The sequence below is a fragment of the Sinocyclocheilus grahami genome, unplaced genomic scaffold (genome assembly GCF_001515645.1).
Source record: "Sinocyclocheilus grahami isolate Dianchi unplaced genomic scaffold, SAMN03320097.WGS_v1.1 scaffold74.1, whole genome shotgun sequence".
Lineage (NCBI taxonomy): Eukaryota > Metazoa > Chordata > Actinopteri > Cypriniformes > Cyprinidae > Sinocyclocheilus > Sinocyclocheilus grahami.
In genome coordinates, this window is record NW_015505253.1 from 864,562 (window position 1) to 890,075 (window position 25,514).

At 35.7% G+C, this 25,514-nt stretch overlaps 3 protein-coding genes across 7 annotated transcripts; 1 reads left to right on the top strand and 2 right to left on the bottom strand.

Moving 5' to 3' along the window:
* The first annotated feature begins 2,772 nt into the window (after positions 1-2,772).
* On the top strand, positions 2,773-6,574 carry LOC107585802 (sialoadhesin). The gene is made up of 9 exons (XM_016272949.1): positions 2,773-2,842; positions 3,022-3,062; positions 4,002-4,382; positions 4,468-4,755; positions 4,856-5,149; positions 5,394-5,505; positions 6,042-6,110; positions 6,247-6,265; positions 6,384-6,574. The coding sequence occupies exons 2-9, from the start codon at positions 3,026-3,028 to the stop codon at positions 6,444-6,446; spliced, it is 1,263 nt and encodes a 420-aa protein (XP_016128435.1). The 5' UTR covers positions 2,773-2,842; positions 3,022-3,025; the 3' UTR covers positions 6,447-6,574.
* Positions 6,575-7,596: 1,022 nt separating this feature from the next.
* LOC107585728 (B-cell receptor CD22) lies at positions 7,597-17,999 on the bottom strand. 5 transcript variants are annotated; one of them, XM_016272872.1, is made up of 18 exons: positions 17,975-17,999; positions 17,347-17,377; positions 16,572-16,616; positions 16,063-16,497; positions 14,588-14,911; positions 14,219-14,476; positions 13,820-14,086; positions 13,203-13,466; positions 12,820-13,101; positions 12,378-12,647; positions 11,383-11,643; positions 10,571-10,658; positions 10,308-10,416; positions 10,027-10,157; positions 9,902-9,959; positions 9,698-9,810; positions 9,495-9,549; positions 7,599-7,894 (listed from the first exon to the last, which is right to left on the bottom strand). In XM_016272872.1, exons 3-18 carry the CDS (start codon positions 16,606-16,608, stop codon positions 7,655-7,657), a joined length of 3,192 nt encoding a protein of 1,063 aa, XP_016128358.1. In that variant the 5' UTR covers positions 16,609-16,616; positions 17,347-17,377; positions 17,975-17,999; the 3' UTR covers positions 7,599-7,654. The 5 variants fall into 5 exon arrangements, with proteins under 5 accessions (XP_016128360.1, XP_016128359.1, XP_016128358.1 ...); XM_016272874.1 differs by lacking the exon at positions 17,975-17,999 and having other exon boundaries at positions 7,597-7,894; positions 16,063-16,470; positions 17,347-17,523; XM_016272873.1 differs by lacking the exon at positions 17,975-17,999 and having other exon boundaries at positions 7,597-7,894; positions 16,063-16,470; positions 16,572-16,619; positions 17,347-17,523.
* Positions 18,000-20,426: 2,427 nt separating this feature from the next.
* Positions 20,427-22,787, bottom strand: LOC107585804 (interferon-inducible GTPase 5-like). The gene is made up of 2 exons (XM_016272950.1): positions 22,686-22,787; positions 20,427-21,698 (listed from the first exon to the last, which is right to left on the bottom strand). The coding sequence occupies exon 2, from the start codon at positions 21,675-21,677 to the stop codon at positions 20,538-20,540; it is 1,140 nt and encodes a 379-aa protein (XP_016128436.1). The 5' UTR covers positions 21,678-21,698; positions 22,686-22,787; the 3' UTR covers positions 20,427-20,537.
* Between the last annotated feature and the right edge of the window lie 2,727 nt (positions 22,788-25,514).

The window sequence follows — 25,514 nt, forward strand, 5'->3', positions numbered from 1 at the left end:
TTAAAAAATAATATTGTTTATATTATTATGTTTTCATAAATAGTTTCCAAACATTTTCTAATTAAATTACATTAAATTCATTTTTTACCTTGTAATGTTACTCTCCACGCTTGAGGTTGTGTCAAGCCATAATTTTGACAGAACCACAGTGTTTGGGGGAAATCATTTGACAAATCTTTTAGAGTTGTCTTTGCACGCTGAACAGGGAAAAAAATCTTCGTCAAATTCACAGCATCACACATTCTAGTTTAGCGGAGGCCAGCTGCTAAGAGCAGTGCGGTTAAACCTCACTTCTCTGATCTCAAGAGGCACACTAGTGACTGACGCTCAAGGCTGCAGTCTTTAGCAGCCTTGTTAGCGCGCCCAACTTCCATGCCAGAAACACCTGTACAAATTCCACTCGGAACAAGTGAGGGGAGTAGAACCCAGAGGGGTTACATATTCACCACTCACTGATGACCCCTGTATATTCACAGAATAAACAACAAGAATAAATGCAGATATATATGTTTTTTTTCCACCATGCACCTCAGCAAACCAAAATCCTACTCAGTGAATTTATTATTTATTTCTACCATTACTTTATTAAACTGTGGAAAACATAGGCTTATTCAGATTCTATGGTTTCAAATGCTAATAAGTTATTGACTGACCTCTGTGTCTCTATTTTTGATTGAAATATTACATTAAGGGTTATGATTATGAGGCTGATTATGCCAACATGGATGATCTCAATGTGTATGGAAATATCTGATGAGCAAAACAAGGATCAACAGTGTTTTTTTCTTTAATGCTCAAAAAATACAGAAGATTGCATACTAATAGAAATATAGTCAGAGTCTGCAGCGTGTATAGACTTTATTGATTTTATTAATGTTATTGTCTCTGCTCTACTTTTAGTCCAACAAGTCGCTGAATTAGTCACTGAAAAAAAATTCCAATCAGACCAAAAAAGGTCTCTCAAAAATTTAGTTTTTATTTTCCATATGCAAGAAGTGAAAAAAATGACAAAAGTACAGTGTATTAAAAACAGACCAAAGAGCATGCTCTACTTTGCCATTTATCTATGCTTGCAGCATGTTTGTGTGAGCACACAAGTAGAAATTAAAATGGCATTAAAAATGGATCCGAAAATGACATCCATTTTAGCATTTTATTATTTATATAATAATCTCTATAAGCATCACGTGCTCTATATCACCCATAACTAATCTGCATTTGTTCCAGGCATTAATAGAACAAAGTAGGCTATGTGGTATGTGTTAATGATGTCAGTATCTTTTAATAGCAGCTAACTTTCCGTTGCACTCAGAGACTCTACAGCAACCAGCACTGCATGCTTGCACAGGCTTTAGGATTTTGAATGAATTTGCCAGAGAAGAAACACAACATGTTTTAGTCACATTCACCACACTTCCCAACGGTATACAGTTACACAGTATATACAGTATAAATACAGTTTTCTTCCCAAAATTTCCAATAATTGACTGATTCTGTACAAACCTGTTTTTAACATAAAATGCAATTAACATAAAACTTTATTTGCACATCTTCTCTTTCACTTGAATGTCCAGTTAATGCCTTTATGAATCATCAGAGGTCAAAGGTCAACTACAGTAATTAATTCATGCTGTAAGTACATTTTACCCCAGAAACCAGCAAATCTGTAGAATATGCAGTACTGCAGCAAACAGTAAATTGTGCTGTTGTACCGCTGCAGTATTGTTGCCGCCGCCACCATGTCGTGGAGACGCTGTGTGTTTCATTGCGAAAGCTAAGCTACTTTGTTTGGCCTTCCAAAAGAGTACATAATGTTTCTATAAAGTGGGGCAGTTCCAACTTTGCATGACAGTCTGGCGCTTCTGTCTCACAGCCTGTAAGTACTTTTATATTTAAAGGATTTGCCACTGATGATTCAAACGCGAGTTTGAGCAGTGTAGAGTAGCGTTTGTTGTTTGTCATTTCTCCGATCACAAATGCAGACATTGTTTTATGTTTACGTGGCACAATACGCAACGCAAAGCGTAAAAACACAGTATAAGTCATTATAATCAGTAATTATGTCCCCACTGGATGCAACAAATGCCTCGTTTGTAATGGGTTTTATTGGTTTTGTCTCGTCATGCCGGGACACATGGAAACACAGTATGGTAAGGGGCGTAACATTTCCGTCACACGCTTTTGGTATTCAGCCAATTACAATACACTGGATAGCTGGCCAATCAGATCACACCTCGCTTTTCAGACCGATGAGCTTTGTAAAAATCAACGCGTTTCAGAAAGGCGGGGCATAGAGGAGAAACAATAATGTACATTATGTGGAAAATAATGTTCTTTTTAGCAACATCATATGACCCCTTTAATGCAAATTTGTTTGTCATTAACATTTGAAAGTATATTGCTACTGAATTAATAAACTGTAATTAAACCAAATGTTCTCAGAAATAATCATCTTTGTAAAAATGATTGTGAAAAGAAAATGCATAATCCTAATTGGGCACAATAACAAGTTCAGATTTAATAACGAGCTGTGTTACACGTTAAGTTCAGTTTGGCATTTTGTACATTGTTTTTAAATGTACCACTTCTTAACCCTCTCTTGTCAGAGTCGCAAATTGTGGTATTCATGTCAGGAAATACTGTTTTTGACTGCGGTGTCACAACACAAGCACCATGATGTGATGAGCTCTGACAAGATCAGGGAAATATTTTTCATCCTGGTGGGTGTGGGTGAGAACACTTTTCTGAAAAATATGCTTCTACTTTCTCTCACTTCGCATATTTTACTCTTCTTGGTAAAAGGTTCTTCTTATCCTTTCCTCAACAGAGGACTACTGAGAAGGTAGGAATGCAAAATAAAATGGTTACGTTAAAGTGCTTTAGAAGAAGACTGAAGGGAGAACAAATGTATTATTATTAAATCATTATTGTGAAAACTACAATTTAAGTGATAAACTGTTAGGCTGGAAGTTCACCCATTATTGACATTTAACTTTGGTTTTTGTTTATGTATTGACCCAGGAACATGAAAGCACCACTTCTACTTCATTTACTTTTCCAAGGTACGTTGTCTGTTGTCCTCTTTTGGGCATGTTCTGTCACAGAAAATGTTTCTATAACAGAAATGTCCACATTAGGCTACTCAGTTATGAAATACCAAAATCATATCGAAATAATAGGCTACAATTTTACACACACAGGGACAACTTTATTCACAGCAGTCAAAAAAATGCCTACCATCTGCCTTACACTCACAAGATCAGTCATATGTTTTATTCCGTGATAAAATAATGTGAAGCTATAAAAGAGACACTAATATTCTCAGTTTAATCAACATTTTGAAAAAAAACGTGAAACCCATAAGTCATTGTGCAAAAGCATTAGCCTTTACAGTGTAAACTGTGTGTCTGTGTGGCATTTCGAGGGTGAGTTGTCAAGGGTAGAAATTTTATGTTGCCTCAAGTTGGCGGTGGTAAAGGACTACAGATGAAGATGGAGGCTCTCTAAAAACTACAACATCCAGATCACCTACCAGTGAAGACTAAACAGATTAAAAATGCTGTTTAATTTACAAGTACTGAGACTAAAAACAAACTCTGTCAGATCATTGAATTTCATTTAAATCTAGACTGTATTTGAATATAGATGGTGATTTTTTTTCTTGGACAATATGGAAAGAACGTTATTTCTAAACGCAATATAAAATGACGATTGACACATGCCCATTCCATTTTATGACTAATTTAATAAGTTTCTCATACTATACACCAAATCAGCAATGACAAGATTTAACAATCATATAAAAACAGCTAAACATCTTTACACTAAATGTTTACAGCAGTCGCATGAGCTGAATCTACTATTGACACTTATGAAATCTACAAAGTTTAGTGTATTATAGTGTGCTATACTAACAGAAAAAAATATGGGACAAATGAAATGATACAATTTCCAGCCTAAATAGCATACAGCCATTAATGACTCCAACTTTTCTCCTACAGGTGTTCTGCTCTATGATGCTTTGGGATGGGAAGTGAGAATGCCAAAAGACATTCACGGCCTCACGGGTTCCTGTTTGGTCATACCATGTTCTTTCAGCTACACATCAAACCCACCCAAAGACCCACGTAGAGTTGTGTGGTATCAGTGGGTCTCTAGAGGTTATCCTTTAGTTTACGATCCTTTGTATGCAGACAATGTCATCGAGAAGTTCAGAGGAAAAACTGATTTATACGGAAGCTCAAGTAAGGATTGCAGTCTGCTGATCAAAAACCTGGAACCGTCCCACCATGGAGAACAATTATATGCATGGATTGACCCTGAAAATGTTGGGTATCGCACCTACGCATTTTATGATGTCACTTCTACAATCCTTGTCAAAGGTATGGAAATACGTTTTTCTTTCTTTAACTCGTGATCTAGTTGTGAGAGTGTGTTGCCTAATTGTGACATTTCTGCTATTTGTAGCAAGTCCACAGCAGCCCAGCATCAAAATTTTTGGAGGTGAAAAGACTGGTGACACCATCACAGTAGCATGTTCAACTTTCCACACGTGTCCATACAGCAAACCAAGCATCACTCTGAACGGTATAGAAGGATCTGATGAAATAGAGAATGAGCATTTTAAAGACGGCCTGTGGAAAATCACTCTGACATGCACAGGTGTTGTAAAGACAGAACATTCGACTATTGAGTGTTCAGTAACACATTATGGTGGAATAACAGTGACAGCTACAAAAGATAAAAGTGCCAAATGTGAGTAAACACAAACATGAACTGCTTTGTGTGATGTTAGCTCTAAGTTCAGTTAAAATGCCACAGTTGGACCTATTACAAGGTTTCAGTTCAATTTCAGGTGTTCATCATAACATATCGATTGAGCCTGAACTGGCAGATGTCACAGAGGGCGTCGCAAAGAACTTCACTTGTACCATCTACCATTCCTGCCAGAAAGAGAATCCAAACATCACATGGAACTATGAGAACGTGCAGGTCACAGAGTGGAACAAAACACTTTCTGGTTTAGATCAGATCACCTATTCCAACATAACCTTTCTGGGTGCAAAAGAAGACCATGGGAAGAAATTGATATGTACTGCAAAATTTTCTGGAAGAGACATTATGGCATTTGTTGTCTTAAATGTGCAAAGTGAGTAATTCATTAGCATTTTGTCCCACCCATATATCATAATTTATATGGTTTTATACTGATTCTCTAGAGCTCCAAATCTTGTGAATCCAATCCAGAAAGAAGCATGTGCTTTGTTTTTTTCCCTGTATTTCATACTTACACCATTGCCTTGCCTTTCAGATAAGTTATGATATCAGTTTTAATATCAGTCGTGTGCTAAAAAAATTATATATTTGTTTTACCCCTTTCCATCATGAGGCAGACCCAGTGCTCACTGGACTCAAGACTATTGGTCTTTACATCTTAACACCCTCACTTTTGTTCCTTCTGGCTTGTATACTTACTGTAGTCATCATTTACAAGAAGCGACAAAGGTAACTCTTTGTTTATGTTTCTTTAAGCCAGGTGTTCCCAAATTGAACTTCATTGTACATGAACTAAAATACTGATAAATTTGTTGTAAATGAAATGAGAAGATGGTATTCAAAGACTTGTCTCTTTCTGTCTATTTCCATTATTATAACGTATCCATTTATAACTTCATACTTCAACAAAAGATAATTATATATTCTGAGAACAAAGTAGATGATGTCTAATACAAATTGCCATACCACTTACCATATTTGTCTGTGTAGATCTTCATTGGATGACATAAAACAAGCAATGCTTATCTAATTACAATATAATTGTTGTGCATTTGCTGTCTTTGATTCTTGATTATGTGATCTTTAATTACCTGTAATTTCATTTAAAAGTTATTTCAAATATGTTGGACCTGTCAGGAATCAAACGCATTAAACTTGAGGTCAAATCACACAGGAAATAAAGTAGAAATTAAACAAAAGGTTAAAGGCGTTATTAAAACTTACAGCATCAGCTTCTTTTTCTTACACATAACATCTGTTCCCAGGTCAAAAGATGCAAGTACAGAGACAGGAAAAAAGCCTTTCTCCAAACCTCGAATGCCATCACCAAAGAGGTACAGCAACTTTGAACCACATTAGGTCTCTAATAAGTGGATGTTCAGTCTTTTACATTTTTCAAAAGTAACAAATTATGCTTGGCATTTAAATGAAATAACAACAAAAATGTATATTTTCCCCCATGCACCTCAGTGATCCAAAATCCCATCCAGTGAGTATATTGTTTATTTCTGCTATTAGTGTGTTAAAATCTGGAAATAGATTATTTGACAAATTCTTACTAAAATTACTGATGTCTGGCTTTGTACTTTCTTGAAATATTCCGTAAGGATTATAATTATGAAGCTGATTACATCAACATGGATGAAGGCAACATCTATGGAAATGTCTGATGAAAAAGCTACACGTCAAAACCAAAATGGGTTTCACTATAGCGTTTTTAAGAAGATCAACAATGTCAGACTTCATTAATAATAAAACATTTGTCATGCATATTATGTAGCATCAAGATATCATGTCTTCCAACACAATACGTAATATACTTTTATAATATATGCATTTATCTTTGGAATATAAAATCCTTTAGGCAGGTTGGTTGAGCAAACAACATCTCTGAAGTATTAAGTCTTAAGCTGCACGGCTGTATTGTAGCAATAGCCAAAAATACATTGTATGGGTCAAAAATCATTAGGATATTAAATAAAGATAAGTGTTCCATGAAGATATTTTGTAAATTTCAATTATGTAAATTGTATTATTATTTTATTTATTTATTGTAAATGGACAACATTAAAGGAGATTTTCTTAATATTTTGATTTTTTTTTTTGCACCCTCAGATTTCAGATTTTCAAATAGCTGTATTTTGGCCAAATATTATCCTAAAGCTTATTTATTCAATTTTCAGATGATGTATAAATCTCAATTTCAAAATAATTGACCCTATGCCTGGTTTTGTGGTCCAGAGTCACATCTGTAAATTATGTTGATTGTTAAAAATGTCTCTACTACTTTTGTATATGACTATATGATTCGATTATATTATTGTGTCCAATTAAAGTTTCATATTAAATTATTTTATTTGTGAACAATTATTTGCTTCTCATATTATAACAAACTTGTGGTGTAATTCCTTCCTGAAATCACTGAGCCCAGGAGACTTTTTTTATTTTTCATTTACAGTTTTATGCAACCAGTCAAATGTTCTCAGCTTGGCAGTTCAGCAGTGGCAAATACAAATGTTTAATGAAAAAAAATACAAAGCAATGTTGTTGCATTTCACACAATGTAGTGAAACTAAATTTTCCACACACTTTTTTAGCAATTTTCCACTCAAGATTTGATCACACAAATATATGGTACATTGATACATAATGAAATATTATTTTCAAAACGTTATTCATTATTTTTTATCAATAGTATATTAATGCGACAGCAACTCACTGCAAAAATAAAAAGTGAAGGGGTAGAAAGCACACTTATTGAATCATAATTTATATGATATTTTCACTTTCAAATAACATATAGACTACTATTATAACTATAATACAGATTAAGGATATAATACATAGTTTTAATACTTAAATTGGAAACTCTTTGTGTTTATGTATTAATGGCTGAATATACTGTTCTGTCCTCGTCATCAGAGCTTGAACTGCTAAGGCAGCTCTTCTGCTTATGTTTGGGTTCTTTAACAGCAGACTTGGCAGGACAAGCCACAGTGGTGTAATTCACTTCATCTTCTTCGCTGGTATCAGATTCCCAGTCCATATTTGTGAATGGAAGTTTTGGCACACACGCAGAAGAAACATTCTCATAATCTGTATTTTCTGATTGGGAGTTCTAGGAAGAGGATGAAATAATAAAACAAATGTTCTCAATATACAGTTATATAAAAAGTGCTCTATACAATTTCTGGTTTATCCTTATTGTGAACACCTTATTGTGAGTGTGTTTGTTCTGTAGACATACAGTATGATAACACAATACAACTATTCTGAATAGACTATAATTATGTAAACTATTTTTTGAGCGAGTACATCATAACTCATCCAAACCGTGTTTTTGTCTAAATGATTCTATAAAGAACCTTTAAAATCTGAAGAACCTTTCCGTTTCACAAAAGGTTCTTTGTGGCGAAATAAGGTTCTTCAGATTACAAAAAGGTAAGAAAGAGATGGTTCTTTAAAGAACCTTTGACTGAATGGTTCTTTGTGGAACCAAAAATGGTTCTTCTATGGCATCGCCTGAAGAACCTTTTGAAGCACCTTTATTTTTAAGAGTGTACCCTGAATTACTACAGTAGCCCACTCTTTCTCTTTTTTTACAATGTCCTTATTTGTATATTGTATAGGTTGTATTTTATATATATTTAAACTGTATTTATCTGTATTATGTCTACTGTTAGTGTTAAGTGTTAACTGTATGCACCAAGGGTCTGAGCGTAACGCAATTTCAATTCTCTGTATGTATGCGCTGTACATGTGGCAGAATTGACAATAAAGCAGACTTTGACTTTGACTTTTTGACTTTTGACTTTATAAGTATTTAATATTTTTGACCTGTCAGGGTGGATTTTGCGGGAAATTGCATCCATACGCACTTCACCTGTGCGTGTCTCGTCATATTCGTAAACAGAGAGAGGCAGCTCTTTCTACTCTGGCGCATATGGTGTGGGAGTAGCAACCAGCTGGAAGATTGTTGTCACAATGAGAGAGAAATATTGACCATGGACCATGCAAAACGTGAAATCAACAGTTATAAAATCAAAGGAACTGCAAACAGAGCAGAGTTTATAAGCAAAAAGGGAAAGCGACAGAGTCCGTAATAAAACCCGAATCAACATGGGCTTTTCTGGTGATGAGAACTCCCAAAATTTGAAAGGATTTAAAACCGACCAGAGATGGCTTCTTTCGTACTCAACAGTTAAGATGTTTTGTTTAACCCACAGATAATCATGTAGCTCTCTAATAGTAGCGTGTGTTTGTTATAACGTTAACTAGCCTACTGGAAAGAGTAATTTCATTATGGGTTCATTGTTGTCGTGCTGTGCTGGATTTCATTTTCAATGATGGATCGCATAAATTATACACACAGTATGTCACCAAATTAACAATTAACGTCTTCTTTTTAAACTCTTCAGCTGTATAAATAGTCAATGCCGTCTAAGCTGGTTATCTCTTGAGCATGTGTTTTGATTTGCGTTTCATTCACAGTTTCAGATCTGACAGCTTGTAAACGTCATACATTTTTTAAAAAACGTCATAAAGACATACATGTTTCCAATTACTCGTACGAATGTCACGCTGAGATGTCATCGTTTTAGATTTCCATGTGTGCATTGTTGCCGCGAACCACATTTTTTTCGTATAGAGTCGAAGCAGAAACAAAACAATATTCTTCCACGAGTTGCATGCATTACTTGCATATTCTGAAGTCTTACCATTGTCTGTTTATTTTTTGACACCATAGTATAGACTGCTGATCCTTCAGGTACTCTAAAATCAAAATGTAAAAAAAATTAAAAGCATAATTAATACATTTGTCATATCTTTAATTGCGCATTGAATTTATACTTTTTTTCTGATTTCATAAAGTTCTAACTTATGTTTAACTTCTGATTTGAATATTCCTTATCTGTGTTACCTTTTTTCTGGCTCATTTTGCCCCTTGAAATCAAGAGTGGCATAGTTTAGGGTAGATGTAGTTGCGTCATTGTCCATATATCCATTTTTTTGTTGTTTTGGGGACTGTCTTCTCTGTAACAAAAAAAAAAGACAACTAGCTAAGCATCAAAACGTCAGTTGTTTGTGATACTGATGTTTAAAAAAAAGAACAACATTTTCTCACCTGTTTCATTTGTGGCAGTTTAATAGCAGCATACACCGTGTGGATATTAGATTTCGGCCTTGAGAGAAAAAAAGATGAATTAATTTACAAATAGTGGATGTCTCCATCAGTTCTGCTGCTATTACCTTGGATTAGGGTCCTGTGCTCGAGTAAGGTCTTGGGAATTGGGTGTCAGACGTGATTGATTAACTCTTCCATAACCTGAATCAGGAATGCCCGCCACTGACAGATTCTCCTGGGTATTATTACGTGATCCCTAAGTGTTTAAATATTCCAAACAAAAAATGATTTATCTCTTATTATTAAGCAAAGAGATATATTTCATTGTTTAAAAAATGCATATAAAGGTGATTTCAATATTATACTGTAAGTAGCTCAGTTCCAGAACAAACAGAAGTAAAATAACCAATAAAAGTAAGTTTGTCACTGTAGAAGAGCGTGACAGGAATACTGGAAAAAAGCACAAAGGATTATCTGCTCCACTTTGCTGATCTGATCTTGCCTTGATGATAGTCCTGTAAAATAACAAGAGCAATAATTGGAATAACTGATAACTTCAAACTCAACACCTGATAGGGCTATACTAATATGCAGATGAACTATTAAATGATACAAGCTAATTTAGTGGTATTTTCAACTTAACATCTAGAAAAAGAAAGAGGAATTCACCTGCGTATCAGAAAGATGGCCACAAAAATAAGAATCAACAGTAGAATGATGGGTAAGATGATCTGGTAGAACACCGTAAGAGAGTTACCTAAATTAAGAGAGGTTTGGGAAGAGATCAAGAAATCATTTTTAAAACAACCCTGCATGACTTAATCTAACCCAAATTCATTAATTTACCCAGTTAACCACTTAAAGAAGTACAAATTGTTGAAGAAATTGGCTTTAATCATGCATTTACGATGTGCTCATGTATAATTTTACCTTTAAAAAAAAAAAGGTGGGGGGGGGGCTGTATGAAATATTGACAGCTAGTGGTTGATATAGGTTTTGCAGTACAATGTCAAAATATTAGAAAAGGGTGTTTTCCACCAACTGGCAACCTGGAGTGTTTACTGTGAATACTATTGAGTAAGTGTTTACTGTGAATACTATTGAGTAAATTGGCAATAGGCAGGATCACATGCTTCAAAGTAGAATAACTGGCTGTAGCATTGTTTTTCAGAGAAACAAGTATGCGAACTTAGTATGTTTCCTAAAAATCGTTCAACAGACTATGGTATTTTTATGCTTTCATAAAGGTTTCATGGAATGATATGCAGAAAACCATCCTACACCCTGACAGATATCATTAAAATATTAGGGTAGGCTAAATAAATTGCTTGGTTATCATGGTTACGCCAAAGAGGCTGTTGTAGAAAGAGGGTCATGTCTAAAGTCTGGCGGAAGAAGTTCTAGCTAAATGCAGCTAATATTTTATTCCAATTTGAGTAATTTGCTAAATACATATTTATGATGTGTTATTTCATACTCACTGCCAATAAATAACATGATGTTTTTGGACCGTGATTTTCCTATAGCATTGGCTGCTGTACAGTAATAGATTCCTGGGTTCTGAGGCTGAACAGTGAAGTTCTGATGATCTGACAGTGCGGTCGTGTTGTCCTCCTCTCTGTACCATTTGTAGACCGTGGCAGGAGGATATGCATCTGCACTGCAGGTCAGATAGACTGGAAACTCCCAATTCCACTGTGTTAAAGTTGTCGTGTTATGGACAATTTTTATGTTTGGAACATCTATAGAAAACAGGCAAAATGACATGTATATATTCATAATATTTGGTAGATGGAAAGCATTGACTATTTGATTTATTTTTATACAGCATCACATTTGGACAGTGTTATATTAACCCAGCTATCATGACAAGGTCATTCATTAGACTACTTAAACTAATCACACAACATTGGACAATCTTATATCTGTCAGAAAAGTCAAATTCCAAAAATTAAGAAGCATTTTTTTTCACTAAAAATCAAGTGTAGCGTTAGTTCTGGCAGGTCACGTTAGTCAAGCTCGCATCAGCTGACCTTCAGCTGATCCCCATCTACCTATGGGACTATGACAACTATCTAAGCATTCATATATAAGGTCCCTCAGTATTATCAGCAGTTTTCGCATTCCTCAATAGCTAATTACCCTCCTCCATCCCCAACTCCTCCTCTGTCAGTCGGGATTCAGCCTTCTGATTCTCCTTGAATCAGACTAATTCTAAAATGTGTACATAAAATGATTGAACTTTAACAATATCTGCAATACATTTATGTTAGTTCTGTTCTGTTTACCCTGGGGGGTTATTGCTGCTCTCCCTGCTCTCATCCATGCTAGGCTGCATGGAGGCGCAGGGAGTTCTTGCCCAGAACAGAACCATCCCGCCAATCCAAACTGTATGCTAATTGTCAATCATCTTTGACGATAGTGGTCCTGACAGAAACTAAGGTGTATCAAATAACTAGTAGAAATAAGTACTCACATTTCACCTTGATCTCTACTAATGGAGATTCTCTTTTTCCAATGGAATTTTGAGCAATACAGGCGTACTGACCAGAGTCAGAGATTTCCAGAGAAAGGAAGTGTAGTCTCTGTTCAGGTTTCCGTTCAATTGTCTTTAACTGTCCATTGAAGCATTTCTTCCACTCATATGAGGACAGAGCAGGATTGGCACGAGCCTCACATGTAAGGGTCAGCTCACTCCCAAATGTTTGTTCTCCTTTAACACTTGCAGTCACATTTTTGGGTACATCTATATACACATGATATATAAGCAGATGAAACTCAAATTATTTAGGTGAAGTAATGCTCAAAGTCCTATTTATCAGTTTGGCCACTTTCAAGTAAAATTAAAGCATCTCATGTCTCTCAAAAGTCCTTGAAACTTTATTTAAATAATCAAAAACAAATTGATTATTACTTACGAAACACAATTAGCTCTTGTTTCATTTCTTGTTTTCCCTCTTGACTTTTTGCGTTGCACTTGTACGTTCCTGCATCTGACTCAGTGACATTCAAGTAGACTGTCAACTTGTTTGCAGATGCAGTGCTGTTCCTTTGATTGTTCTGAATATATGTCAGATCATCCTGAGGTCCTGTCACTGTGAGGTGTGACACAGGAACGCTTTGAACCGTGCAGATAATGGAGATCACTTCAAACTCTCTCACTTCCCTCTTCATGATCAAACTGAGATTAGATGGAGGATCTGCAGAGTTGAAAAGAAAAAGTGTCCAAATGACTTGGCTATTCGTGAAATCATTTACTTTGATTAGTTAAGGTATATATTTTAGAGCAAAACAGACTTACAAAGCACATAAACGTTAATGCTGTGTGATCCTGTTCCAATAGTGTTGGTAACATCACACGTGTACTGCCCTGCATGTTGAATGGTCACATTCTCAATGTTTAACTGTCCAGTTTCCATTGATAACGGGACAGAAAACAGTCTAGGTGTGTGCTTCCATTTGTATGTGTGTGGCCAAGGGTCAGCATCAGCTGAGCATGTCAAAGTCAGTGGAGTGCCCACTTTTACAGAGGTTGTGCCCTCTATTTGGATGCTTCTTGGTGAATCTGTGAGAGACAAGAAACATTTTAATTTTGAAGAGCATTGTCACAGTATAATATAATAAAATATTCATGTTTTTTTTTTTTTTTAAATATGTAGACTAATTGTAACTAATTTATGTGAAGAGATTTATCATCTAACATGCTTTTGATAATTAGCAATTAAATTAGTTCATTTTGCATAAGCTTTCTAAATGACATGGAGTAATACTAACTATCATAAATTTATTAGCTGACTAAGAGTTTGATTTCATATTTAGCAGATATTTCATTATAATCAATAACAAAAGCACTTTATTCGTTTGTTGGAGGTGCAGATATATAAAGACATGCTACAAATAATATACAGAAATACTTACACTTTACAGATACTATGAGGTTATTTGATGTTGCTGTTTTTATCCCGTTATCAGCCTGGCAATGGTAAGATCCTCTGTTGTCTGCAGTAACTTTACTGATGATAAATGTCTCGCTGGTTTCATGCTGGGCTTGGGAATTTTTGTACCACATAAACTGATAGACTGCTGGGTTACCTCTCTGGACTAAACACTGGAGTGTCAGTTTATCTTCCTCTTTGAGATCATTAATGTCGACAAGAGGATGCACTGTGACACCTTGTGGACCATCTGAAAAATGCAGTGCACAGGCACAAGAAATGCATATTTAACAATAAATTATTTTAACAGATGAAGTACTGAAGTTCATAATCGTTATGACGTTCTTCAAAGGCATCTGTTTGCATAAAATACTATACTCACACTTCACATCAATTTTAATGATATTTGATTCCTTTGCTCCATGCTTGTTTTTAGCCTCACAGTAATATTCTCCACTGTCTTCTTGTTTCACATTAATTAGTGTCAAGTCAGACATTTGTTGATATTTTTCTATTTTCTCTTTTTTGAACCATGAGAAGCTGACATCAGGGCGACCTGTGCTGGTGCAGGAGAGAGTGACAGAATCTCCCTCCTTTATATTCTCAGAGCTCACTGTTGCCTTTGTCTCTTTAGGTGCATCTAGAAAAGAAAAGAGATGAATTAGAGAGCTGGAGTGAATAATGCTCAGTCAGTGACTGTGTACACTAAATATACAGTATTTGTTCATAAACACATGCTATACACACTCACGTTCCACTGACAGTGTGATATTCCTGATCTGGCAGCTGTCCTCACTCGTCGCTGGATGACAAGACAGAATCCTGTTGTCATCTTTCCATGTCACATTGAGCTTCAATTTGGTGACCTTTCTGCCTTCTTTTCCCTCTTCAGTCTCTATAATCGTATCAGTTGTCAAGGAGGACATCCATTCTTGCTTTTGTCCTGATGTTTGGACGAGCCACTCAGGATGAAAATCACAGGAACCAAATGTGGAACAGCGAAGAGTGAATTCTTCTGACTCATTGAGTGGATTCTTCAGTTCTGACGTTTCAATGTGCACCTTACAAGGATTGTCTGAAAACAATATGGAGCGAGAACAGGTGATCCAGAACCTTTACATTTTCTCCAACAAAGAAATATATTGAAATCTTGCAATTTCAAGTTCTGAGAAAAGAAGTCAGAATCGTGAGATATAAACTCACAGTTCTGAAAAGAAAAGCACAATTTCTGATAAATAAACTTGTAAATGTTGTAACTGTGAGATAAGGCCAGAATTGTAAGTTAAAAGCACAGTTGTTTATTTCCTGTTATTCTGTGACTAAATTTGACTTTTTCCCCCACTATTGCAAGTTTATATCACATAATTCAGACTTTTATTCTCAGAATTGCAAGTTTATATCTTGTAATTCTGAGTTTATATCTTGCAACTCAGAGTTGTAAGAAAAAAGGATTTGTGAAATATAAAGTTGCAATTTTACTATTCCATAGCAGAAATAAGCTTCCATAATTATCAAAACTATAATCGAAAAATGAAAATTAATCACCCTCGCCCTCATGTTGTTCAGTTATTTTTTAAATATATTTCTTAGTAAAAAAAAAGTTCCAAAAGTGACAAAAATCAAGGACTTTTGCACAATGTACTTCTGAATATTCTCGCTGATGATCACTCTGTCGTAGTTTTATTTGTGTGATTAAAATATATGCTTATTCATATTTGGAGAATTGTGATTGATTATGAGACACACGAGAACCAGTAGCATCTTCATAAAGACTTAAAATATACTGTCGGGTCATAGGAACTATTTTATTATTTGCTAAGTGTAATTTTTGGAGCCCCTGGTCACATTCAGTTTTATTTTTTTTAAAACAGCAGCATGGTCACCGCCAACATATAGTGCCGTTGCGCTTTGTGCATATCGAGTTTGAGTCGTGGCTCGTGGACCTTTCCCGATCCCCCACCCCCTCCTCCCCTCTCTCTCTCCCTCTTCACCTCCTGTCTGAGTACTGTCCTATCATATGAAAGGCTAAAAGCCAATACAATCTTTAAAAAAACAAAAACAAAACAGCAGCATGAACTTTCTGAAAAACATCTATATCATGTTCCACAGATGAAAGAAATACAGATAGACATGAGGGTGAATAAATGATGACAGAATTTTTTCAGCCTTTATCACAGCATAAAATAAAGAAAACAGCCTTTATCACAGCATCAAATTTTTGCTCACCTTTAACTTTGAGAGACAGAGCTTTACTCATGAACCTTTTGTCTGAACCAATAAATCTAAAGCTGTAGTTCCCACTGTCTGTCTTTTGCAGATCGGTGATTCTTAAATTGCATTTTATCCAGTCTTTTTGGTTGTCTTGTAACATTTTATCAGTGATGTATTCCACTCTGCTGGAGTAACCCGGAGACTGGGGACGTTCTTTCGTGTTACTGTATACAATAGTCCCGTTAAACATCATGTCTTTGAGATAAATTTGATCTTTAAACCACAGCAGTGTATTTGTGTTGTCCTTTGGATTTTTGTAAGTACAGGGGATGGTCACAGATGACCCTTCATAAGTTGTTTCTGTTTTTTCAGGCACAATTATTAAGTCTTCATTTGAACTGATGCAGGAGCCCTCAAGAAGAACTGCAGGAAAAAACAACATCAGTGATACTTGTATGTATACCAATAAATTAGCACAATCATATACAGAAATCAGCATTCAGTATATAATAGACAATACACACCAAACAGAAGTAGCGGAATCCCTTCAGGAACCATCATCCTGTCTACTGCTAATGAAATAAAGACAGTTATATTATTCTGTTGAGCTCCAGTTTCTTCAGAGCAAGCTCTGACAGCACTTTTGGTGCTTGTCGTTGTGTGTGGGTGAATATGTGTATTTTTGTAGTCACAGATGTTGAGTTAGTCTGTTTCTCCTTCCTTTTTTTTTTTTTTTTTTTTGTTCATCATTGCATGCTAAAAGTGTCATTTTGGCAACATGCAATTTGGTAATTACTTATAATTGTTTTTCTCTCTAATTACTTAATTACTTATAATTGTTTTTCTCTCTGTGTGTGTGTGTGTGTGTGTGTGTGTGTGTGTGTGTGTGTGTGTGTGCGTGTGTTTGTGTGTGTTTTAAATTATTTTTTTTTTTACATTTTTTTTATTTAATTTGTTACAGAATTGTATTCAACCTGCAATTACAGTAGTGAACAAATCATGCCTACTGCCCCATCAAGCGAAATCATTTATTGCTGTAATAACTGACACCTGTTTTTTTTTTCCTTAAACAGTTACAGTCTTATATATTAGAACTTGCTTATGACACCGTTAATATTTCTCAAAACCTCTTTTTCACACTATAATGACTCATTCCCATGCCAAAAATGTTTTGTTTGAAGAAGCACAGTGCTTGCCATGCATGAGCTTTACATTTTAACTGATTATGTTGGTAATCTGACAACTACCAAATGTGTTTTTACCACAGTAAAAAAAGAAAGAAAGATACAAATCTTTTACCTTGAAATGGAATCCGTTGTTCTCAGTGGGTCTTAAAAACGTTCAAACCGAGAAATAAAAGGAGAACTTCACCCAAGTGTATTTCTAACTTGTCGTATTTGCATAGTTAAACTGACAGACATAAAAGAAACACATTCCTGGTAGAGATAAAGAGATATGTTAATTCTGTCATCTAAGCGTGGAGCTCACTTCCTGTGGCAGTGGTTAGTTCTGTCAAAACTAATCAAAAAATAAAACCCCCTCTAATGGAGGTGCATAACGTGCTGCTATCAGCACACTAATGGTGCAGCTGGAAAAAGTAAACATGAGAGATGTGTTTATGACCATTTATAAGAGGATATACTGTAATCTAACAATTTACTGAATGACCAAACCACATTGAACACAGGCCTACATATTATTTGTAAGATGATTTCTACTTTTAAGGAAATGGAAAGAACACTGTATTTTAAAAAAATTAATTAATGGTCAGACACCAATAAATAGTCCAGCATCAAAGAAATCTAAAGGTGATCTCTCATTAAAAAGCTTCAAGAGATCATCATCATAGCACACAACAAGAGAGACGTTTAAAAAAAACCCGATCGAAACATATTTAAACACCAGTGAAGAGATGAAATCATCCCACCTTTTCGAAATTGTGGACTTACAGGAGTGCAAAGGTGAATTAATAGCCGAAGTTGCAGAACAGGCAAGTGCTGTAGCTCATTCGCAAAGCAGAATAGTTGAAGAAGAATGCTAAAATCAGAGGTGGTGTCTACAACTATACAGGGTTCGCGTGAAGGAAACCTGCTAAGGAGTGGTGTCTGAAATTGTGGATAAGATAAGCCAGTTGATATGGAAGCTGAATAATTCTATGTTGAAATTTTATGATATGAAATCCATTATAGAAAGATCGGTAGCATTTTTTGCGGTCCTTTTCCCCATGCGCATACTATGTACTTATTATAGTAATTACAATAACTAGGTAATAACTAGGTACTAACCCATAACTCTAAACCTAACCATGAAGTCTCTTAGGTAAGTACATTGTAAGAACATGTGAGTACACATACTGTAAAATAAAGTGCAACTGAAAGATCCATATATTTGCAATTAGGATATCTGGTGAATATGAGGAACTTTGAAAAAAAAAAAAAACTTCAGTAAGAACCATTAGTAATGATTTAAATCTAATGTGTTTAAAAAAAAAATCATTTGAAGAACTTAAAGAAGGTGTTAATATATTAAATAATAAATCTCCAGGGAGTGATGGGTTGACTTCAGAGTTATATAAAACTTTTACTATGAGTTTATGAAGAATATTTTGTTACATTTTATTATCGATGTGAGAGCATGTTACTTTAATACAAAATCCCCCCAAAAGATTATCTTCTGGTTGATAACTGGCACCCATCACATTATTAAATAACAACTAAAATATGTTGGCATCTGTTCGGCCAAAATATGGCCTTGATGATTTTGATTGATGAGTGCCAGTCTGGGTTTATGAGGTTTGTCACCTCATATCCAGTGTAAGATTAGTTCTGGATTTAATTGACTCTCATGATTTGGTTTTGGATCCTTCTCTTATTTTGTTTTTAGACTTCCAAAAACCTTCTATACCATTAGTGATAATTTTGTTTGTAAATTATGGGATTCAGCTTAGATGCAATTAGTTATTTGGGGGTAAAAATGTCCTTAAATTCAAATGCAGTCCTTATAGAAATTAATTTAAATCAAGTTAGGTGTATGTGTCACGAATCCGGTCTATAAACTTCTGATCACTCACCACCAGAGGTCACCTGGTCTCTACATGGCCTCTCACACTACACAGACTGTTACACATCACCCTGGACTACATTTCCCATGCTCCATTGCACTAATCACAAGCTCACCTGAAACCAATCACACACAGCTGCTTTCAAAGTTTTCAAAGTAAATTGTTTAAAACCAGACATTTTAAAAATGCTGCCAAAGTGAAACAATTATAGATACAACAACAAGGGGCCAAGCTTATTTCTATTTTTATCAGTAGTCACCACAAGTGCAGAACACAGAAATAGAAGAATGACAGTGCATGCAACACAGAAGAGTGTAGAATGACAGTGCATGAAACCAATCCCAAAAATGTGCAGTACATCGACTGTTGCTCTATTCGATGCAGATTAGATTCAAATTAGTATTGTGATGATAAAGCTCTGAAAATAAAGTATTCTTGCTAGAACTAATGTGACCTTAATTCTTACCTTTTTGTACAGTCAGTAGTTAGTTTGTGGTTAAACCGAAGGGAAGAAACACATACAAATGTATTGTGGCCTGTGTCTTTGTATTTCCTGTGTGCTTACTGTAATTGACATGTACAGGTTTGGTGTTGTGAATTGGTAAATTGAACTTTTGACTACTTTGTAAAATGCTGTGCAGTATGCGAAGGAAATGAAAGGTTAAATGAAATCCATGTGGTCATGACCATGTAAAATATTGAAAGAGAACAAGAAAAGGAAACAGAACTGATCTTTAATAGTTTTTTTAAATAGCAGAAGTGTACCATTGCCCTTAAAGTAAGTCTAAACAACATTCTCATGCAAATCAACCCTATACAGACTGTTTTATGCACATACAGAGATGAAAACGTGTAACCTTTTGACAATAATAGACATTTTGAATCCAAAAAGAGATTTTTATTCCACAGTACACTATTACTATATATTATATTTGTATTGGTTTAATTAATTTTAACAATTAAATAAAATTATGTAATAATAATAACATTATTATTATTATTATTATTATTATTATTATAAGTAGTAGTAGTAGTAGTATTGTTCAATTCAATTCACTTCAAAATAATATTATTGTATGGTCATACTGAATGGGTTCCATAAAAACAATAAAAAAAAGTAGACCTTAAAAAAAAATCTTGCTAAAATCGACGATAAATCCATATTTTAAGCTGTTGTTAAAAAAAATAAAAATGAGACGACATGAATTTGTATCCCTTATGAGCATTTATGATATGCCATTAAAAATTAACTGCACTGAAATCAAAATTTAAAGGGATATTAACCAACTGAATAATGAAAATGAAGAGTGTTATTCTTTTTAAATTAATATATTGCTGATAGTTTAAATACTATAGCTATAGTCCATTTAGGTATCAGTCCAAATGGATTGTAAAATGATGTAAGTTTGTGTAGTGAGTACTGCTCAATCTACTGTCCCTCTCCTGTTACCATAGCAACCACCTTCTCTGCATCAGCACCCATATCGTCAATAGCAGTGCTGAGTGCCTGCAGCATAACGGTGAAAGATCGGCTGATGGATCTGGCATGTCTCGGCATGGCCAGTTCCACAAGCCTGGTGGTTGCAGTGCTGGTGTCTTTCTCGGCTTCCGCGAGTCGTCTTTTAACTTCACTCTTGCTGACCTCCACAGAGAGAGCGCATGTCCGCAGGGCCTTCAGCCTGGCTGGGTCGAGACCCCGCTGCCTCGCCAGTCGCTCAAGAGACTCATCGTCCAGGCAAAGTGAGATCTGAGCCTTGGTCAGAATCCGTACGCCCACAGTAGCGTCTACCATGGAGGCCACGAAAGGTACGGGAATGGCAGAAACACCACCGGATAATGAGGCGGCAGCCCACGCCAGTGCCTTGAAGGCATCTTTCTTCTGAGTGACCAAGGAGTTGGAGAATGTAGGAAGTGCTAGAAGAAGAGCATGCGCTCTGATCTCTGGAAGGTCACCTCGCATGACCTCTAAAAACTTTAGAAAGTCCAGTTTCTCCAAAGCTGAAGGTTGTACCAGAAACACCTTTGGCAGAGGAACACCTTCTGCCTTGAGCACTTCTAAGCTTGCCGTCTTCTTCGCCTCCAGTGTTTTCTCTGTATCCTTCATGGATGATAGTAAGATGAAGTAAACTGTCTCTTTCTGCAGCGACCTAACTTCCCTCCACAATGCCACACTGTTAACACTAGGCTTCTCTGTGAATGCGATAATGATGGAGTTGTATCTCATAACTTTGAATCGCTCTATATAATCCTCAGCCTCAAAAGATGTGTCGCAAGAGATGGATGGCAGATCCCAGAGGCGAAAGTCAGGATGCTTTGGGTTGGGGAATATGGCTAGTTCCTCTGGGGCAGCAGATGATGGAGAGGGGGCTGCTCCTTCATCTTCTTGGCTCAGACCTCGAAGGGAGTTGATGAAAGTGGCTTTTTCTGCATTTCTGTCCCCAATGATTGCAATGTTGATTCTGCTGATCAGCATGTCCTCCAATGCATCTCTTATATCCGAAATGTTGTTCTTCTCTATGGATTCCTTTAGAGTTTCCAGCAGGTTAAGACTCCTCAACACATCAGCCATGTCTGGTAGGTGATAACTAATCTACAAATACAAAGACGCATCTTTTACAGTGTTTGAAAGCAGTATTGGGGACAGTAAGAATTTATACTTTTATTCAGCAAAGATGCATTAAATTTATCAAACGTGACAGGAAAGACATTTATAATGTTACAAAAGTTTCCATTTCTAGATAAATGCTGTTCTTTTGAACTTAATATTCATCAAAAATCTTGAAGACAAAACATTTATCACCGTTTTCAACATTGATAATAACAAGAAATGTTTCTTGAGTAGCAAATCAGCCATATTAGAATCATTTCTGAAGGATCATGTGATGGACACTGCTGAAAACTCAGCTTTGCATCACAGAAATAAATTACATTTTAAAATATTTTCAAATAGTATTACGTTGTTTTACTATATATTTGATCAAATAAATATTAGAAACATAAAATACTTTTTTCAAAAACATTAAAAAAAATTACAGACCCCTAATTTTTAAATTGTACTGTAGCTTTTTTTTTTGTTGGAGATAATGAATAAAGTATCAAATTAAATTTTTTTTTTAAATTCTATTTCAAATCATAAAACATCACAATGTTTACTATGTAAATAATAAAATATCAATTATGAAAATATTTTACTATTTTATTTAATGTATTTTCACATTTTAAAACAGACAAACATGCATTTTATTCTAAATAAATGTAATTTATTTACTGACAAATATAAAATCTAACTATACAAGTAGAGCTGTATTTTTGCAGGATCATGATAGTTGCATTTAAACATTATATATTGGGCAGTCAAATACATGTTTTGAGCAAGAAATATATTTCGAATTTCAAAACCGACATGCCAAGCATAGTACTATTAGCAAACTGAAGGTGAGAATAAGTCACTTACACATTTCTTTCCATAAACAGCAACAATGCACCTTAAATTGATACTATAAGTAGGAGTAATTCAATAATGAGTAGATAATAACAACTTTGATGAGGTTTTCACTAAATCCATCCTATCACGTACCTTCTCTCAGATCATACAGGATGACAGCCAGTGTGGTGGACCACAGAAAAAATGGTTGAAAATATCAAACCACACAAGACAACCGAGATATTAACACTCTCACAGGCTATTTAAGGATTCCCTGTAGTGTGTGGAACATTCTAATCCTGTTATCTAAGACCTAATCCTGCTCATGCACACGTCATCCCAGAAAAGCAAGGAGCAGGTGAGATGATTTACAATAGTTGAGGAATCAGCATGTATCAAAACATACACACCTTTTAGACAAATCTAAAGAATTGGAATTACTTTTCAGTGTTAGACCAGCAAATGGAGTAAGTCTGAACATACATTGTCATTTTGTACAAAGTTGTTGATCTGTTAAAAGTTTGTGGGTTCCCAGCATGCATTGCAGCATGTTAGACATTTACTGTTTCAGTCCTGTTATTTTTTTTCTTTGCTTTTTGCTGACTTTATTCATGCTGTTGGTGTTACTTGTGTCTTCACAGTTAGTTATTTGTTGTGCGACAATGCTAATCCTTTTCGCCATTATTCAGGTTTTGTGGATTAAGCGTTATGGCCTCTGTGTGACTCTGTGAAATTATTGCAACACATCTTTGCTTTGCAAGCTGTCAGTTGCAAAAGTCACTTTATGGCAAGTGTCATTTGAAAGAAGAATCAGAAACTATCCTTGATTGCCAAATCGCCGAAGCCCTATACTGTATGCTGACAAATAACAACTCCATATAACAATAAACCATTCAGGGGTGCCCAAACTCGGTCCTGGAGGGCCGGTGTCCTGCAGAGTTTAGCTCCAGCTTACCTCAACACACCTGCCTGGAAGTTTCTAGTATGCCTAGTAAGACCTTGATAAGCTGCTTCAGGTGTGTTTGATAAGGGTTGGAGCTAAACTCTGCAGGACACCGGCCCTCCAGGACCGAGTTTGGGCACCCCTGATATAAACGCTATAAAATATTAGGACAAATGTGGTTTGGTGAACTTTTAGGCAGCTTTTAGGAGAAGGAAGTAAATGATATGCCTACCTGTGGCAAAACACGTAACAACATAAAACAACTGAGAAGATGAGCGCCGAACACACCATTCCCGCCACGAATGTGAGTATCTTTGACATGTCCAAATTATTCAAGAAATCTTCTATACCTTGAATTCACACAGAATTGTTAGTAATATCTATAAAGGTATATAAAGAAAATACCTATTGTTCAGAGTTGGGAGTATTAGATTTGGCCAAGTAGGACTTGAACAACATTTAATCCAATATCTAACCGTAAATTGCCTCTAAAATCATAGAAAAATTATAGTTTAATAAGAATTTTGTTCAGTCCTTAATCCCAGCCCTAATCCTAAACCTAACCATTACCCTAAATCTGATTGGTTGAGAGCAGTGTTGTTCTGCAACAATGTCAAACAAGAAAATTTCCTAAATGGCTAAATCATAATCACCATGAAATAAACATGCAGTTTCTGCATTATGTAAATGCTCTGTACTACCTGTAGTATTTCTGGTGTCATTCAGTGGCATGTTTTCACTTCCAGGACTGAAGGACTCGTTCACTTTCGATTCATTTGTATCACCTGGTATGTGATGAATATGATTTTACAATCAGTAAAGACATATTTTGACTTTAGGTATGTGTCCTGCAAACACTGCAATGAACTTCTCCTGATGTTTGAAGGGTCTATGTGTCGCAATTCAGAATTTCTACAGTTGCTGACACATTTCGTAATTTGTGATGTTGTAAGACTGTGACATTGCTAGGTTATCAATGGAATGTGGTTCTACTTACGAATGACAACGACAGTGATGGATGCATTCAGTATCTTGTTTCTATATGTCCTCATACAGCCGTAAACCCCAGCATGCTCCTTTCTCACATTGGTTATCGTGAAAGATTCAGCAGATGTTTGGTTCATGACTATATCTGTGGTTCCATTGAAACTCCATACAGGATCAGATGATGGTGGGTGACTCTCAACAGAGCAGTTCAGGCTGACAGTGTCACCTTCCATCACTTTGCCATTACCCAGAATTCGAAGAGTCTTCACATCTGAAAATGAGAAACTGCATTAGTTTTGACAGCACATTCACTTGTATGCAAGAAATAAATATTTTCAATTCTACATTCTGATCATCACAGAACATCCAAATAGTAGAAAGAAACTTGTTCTCAACAGTAATAGCTGTGCTCTTCTGAACTGACCCAGCAGGCACACAACGTCATAAGACGTTGATATTTGGTTAAATTTCGTTTGCGACGTCCGGTGACCAAAATTCAATGTAAATTCAACGTCTAATGTCAATGTTAAATTGATGTCCAGTACCGACGTCAGCTAACGTTGATATTTTGTTGTTTTTAGGTTGTGTAACCAAAATCCAATGTTAAGTCATTGACATTGACGTCAACCCGATTTTCATTTTCAACCAAAATGCAACGTCTGTCTGACGCCATGTCCAATGTCAACCTGACGTTACATATACGTTCGGTGCCTGCTGGGGAACATTTTGTTGTATTTCTGTATTTTAATGTAATGGTCTAGGGGCAGTTATAGTTAAAATAAAGATATGTAAACTCACACATGACTTCGAGGGTCCCACTCGTACTGATGTTTTTGCTTCCGTAGCTGACGTCACATCCTACAGTGGCATTGTGCAGGTCAGAGGTTGGAGTTAATGTCAAAGTTGAGAGGTAAAGGATTTTGGAGGTGATCAGTGTGATGATGTTGTCCTTTAGATCAATGATGTTTCCCTCTCTTGTCTTGATCCACCATGTTATTTCAGGAGGAGTTTCAGGACAAGGAAAAGGAGCTGGACATGTCAGATTGGCCTCC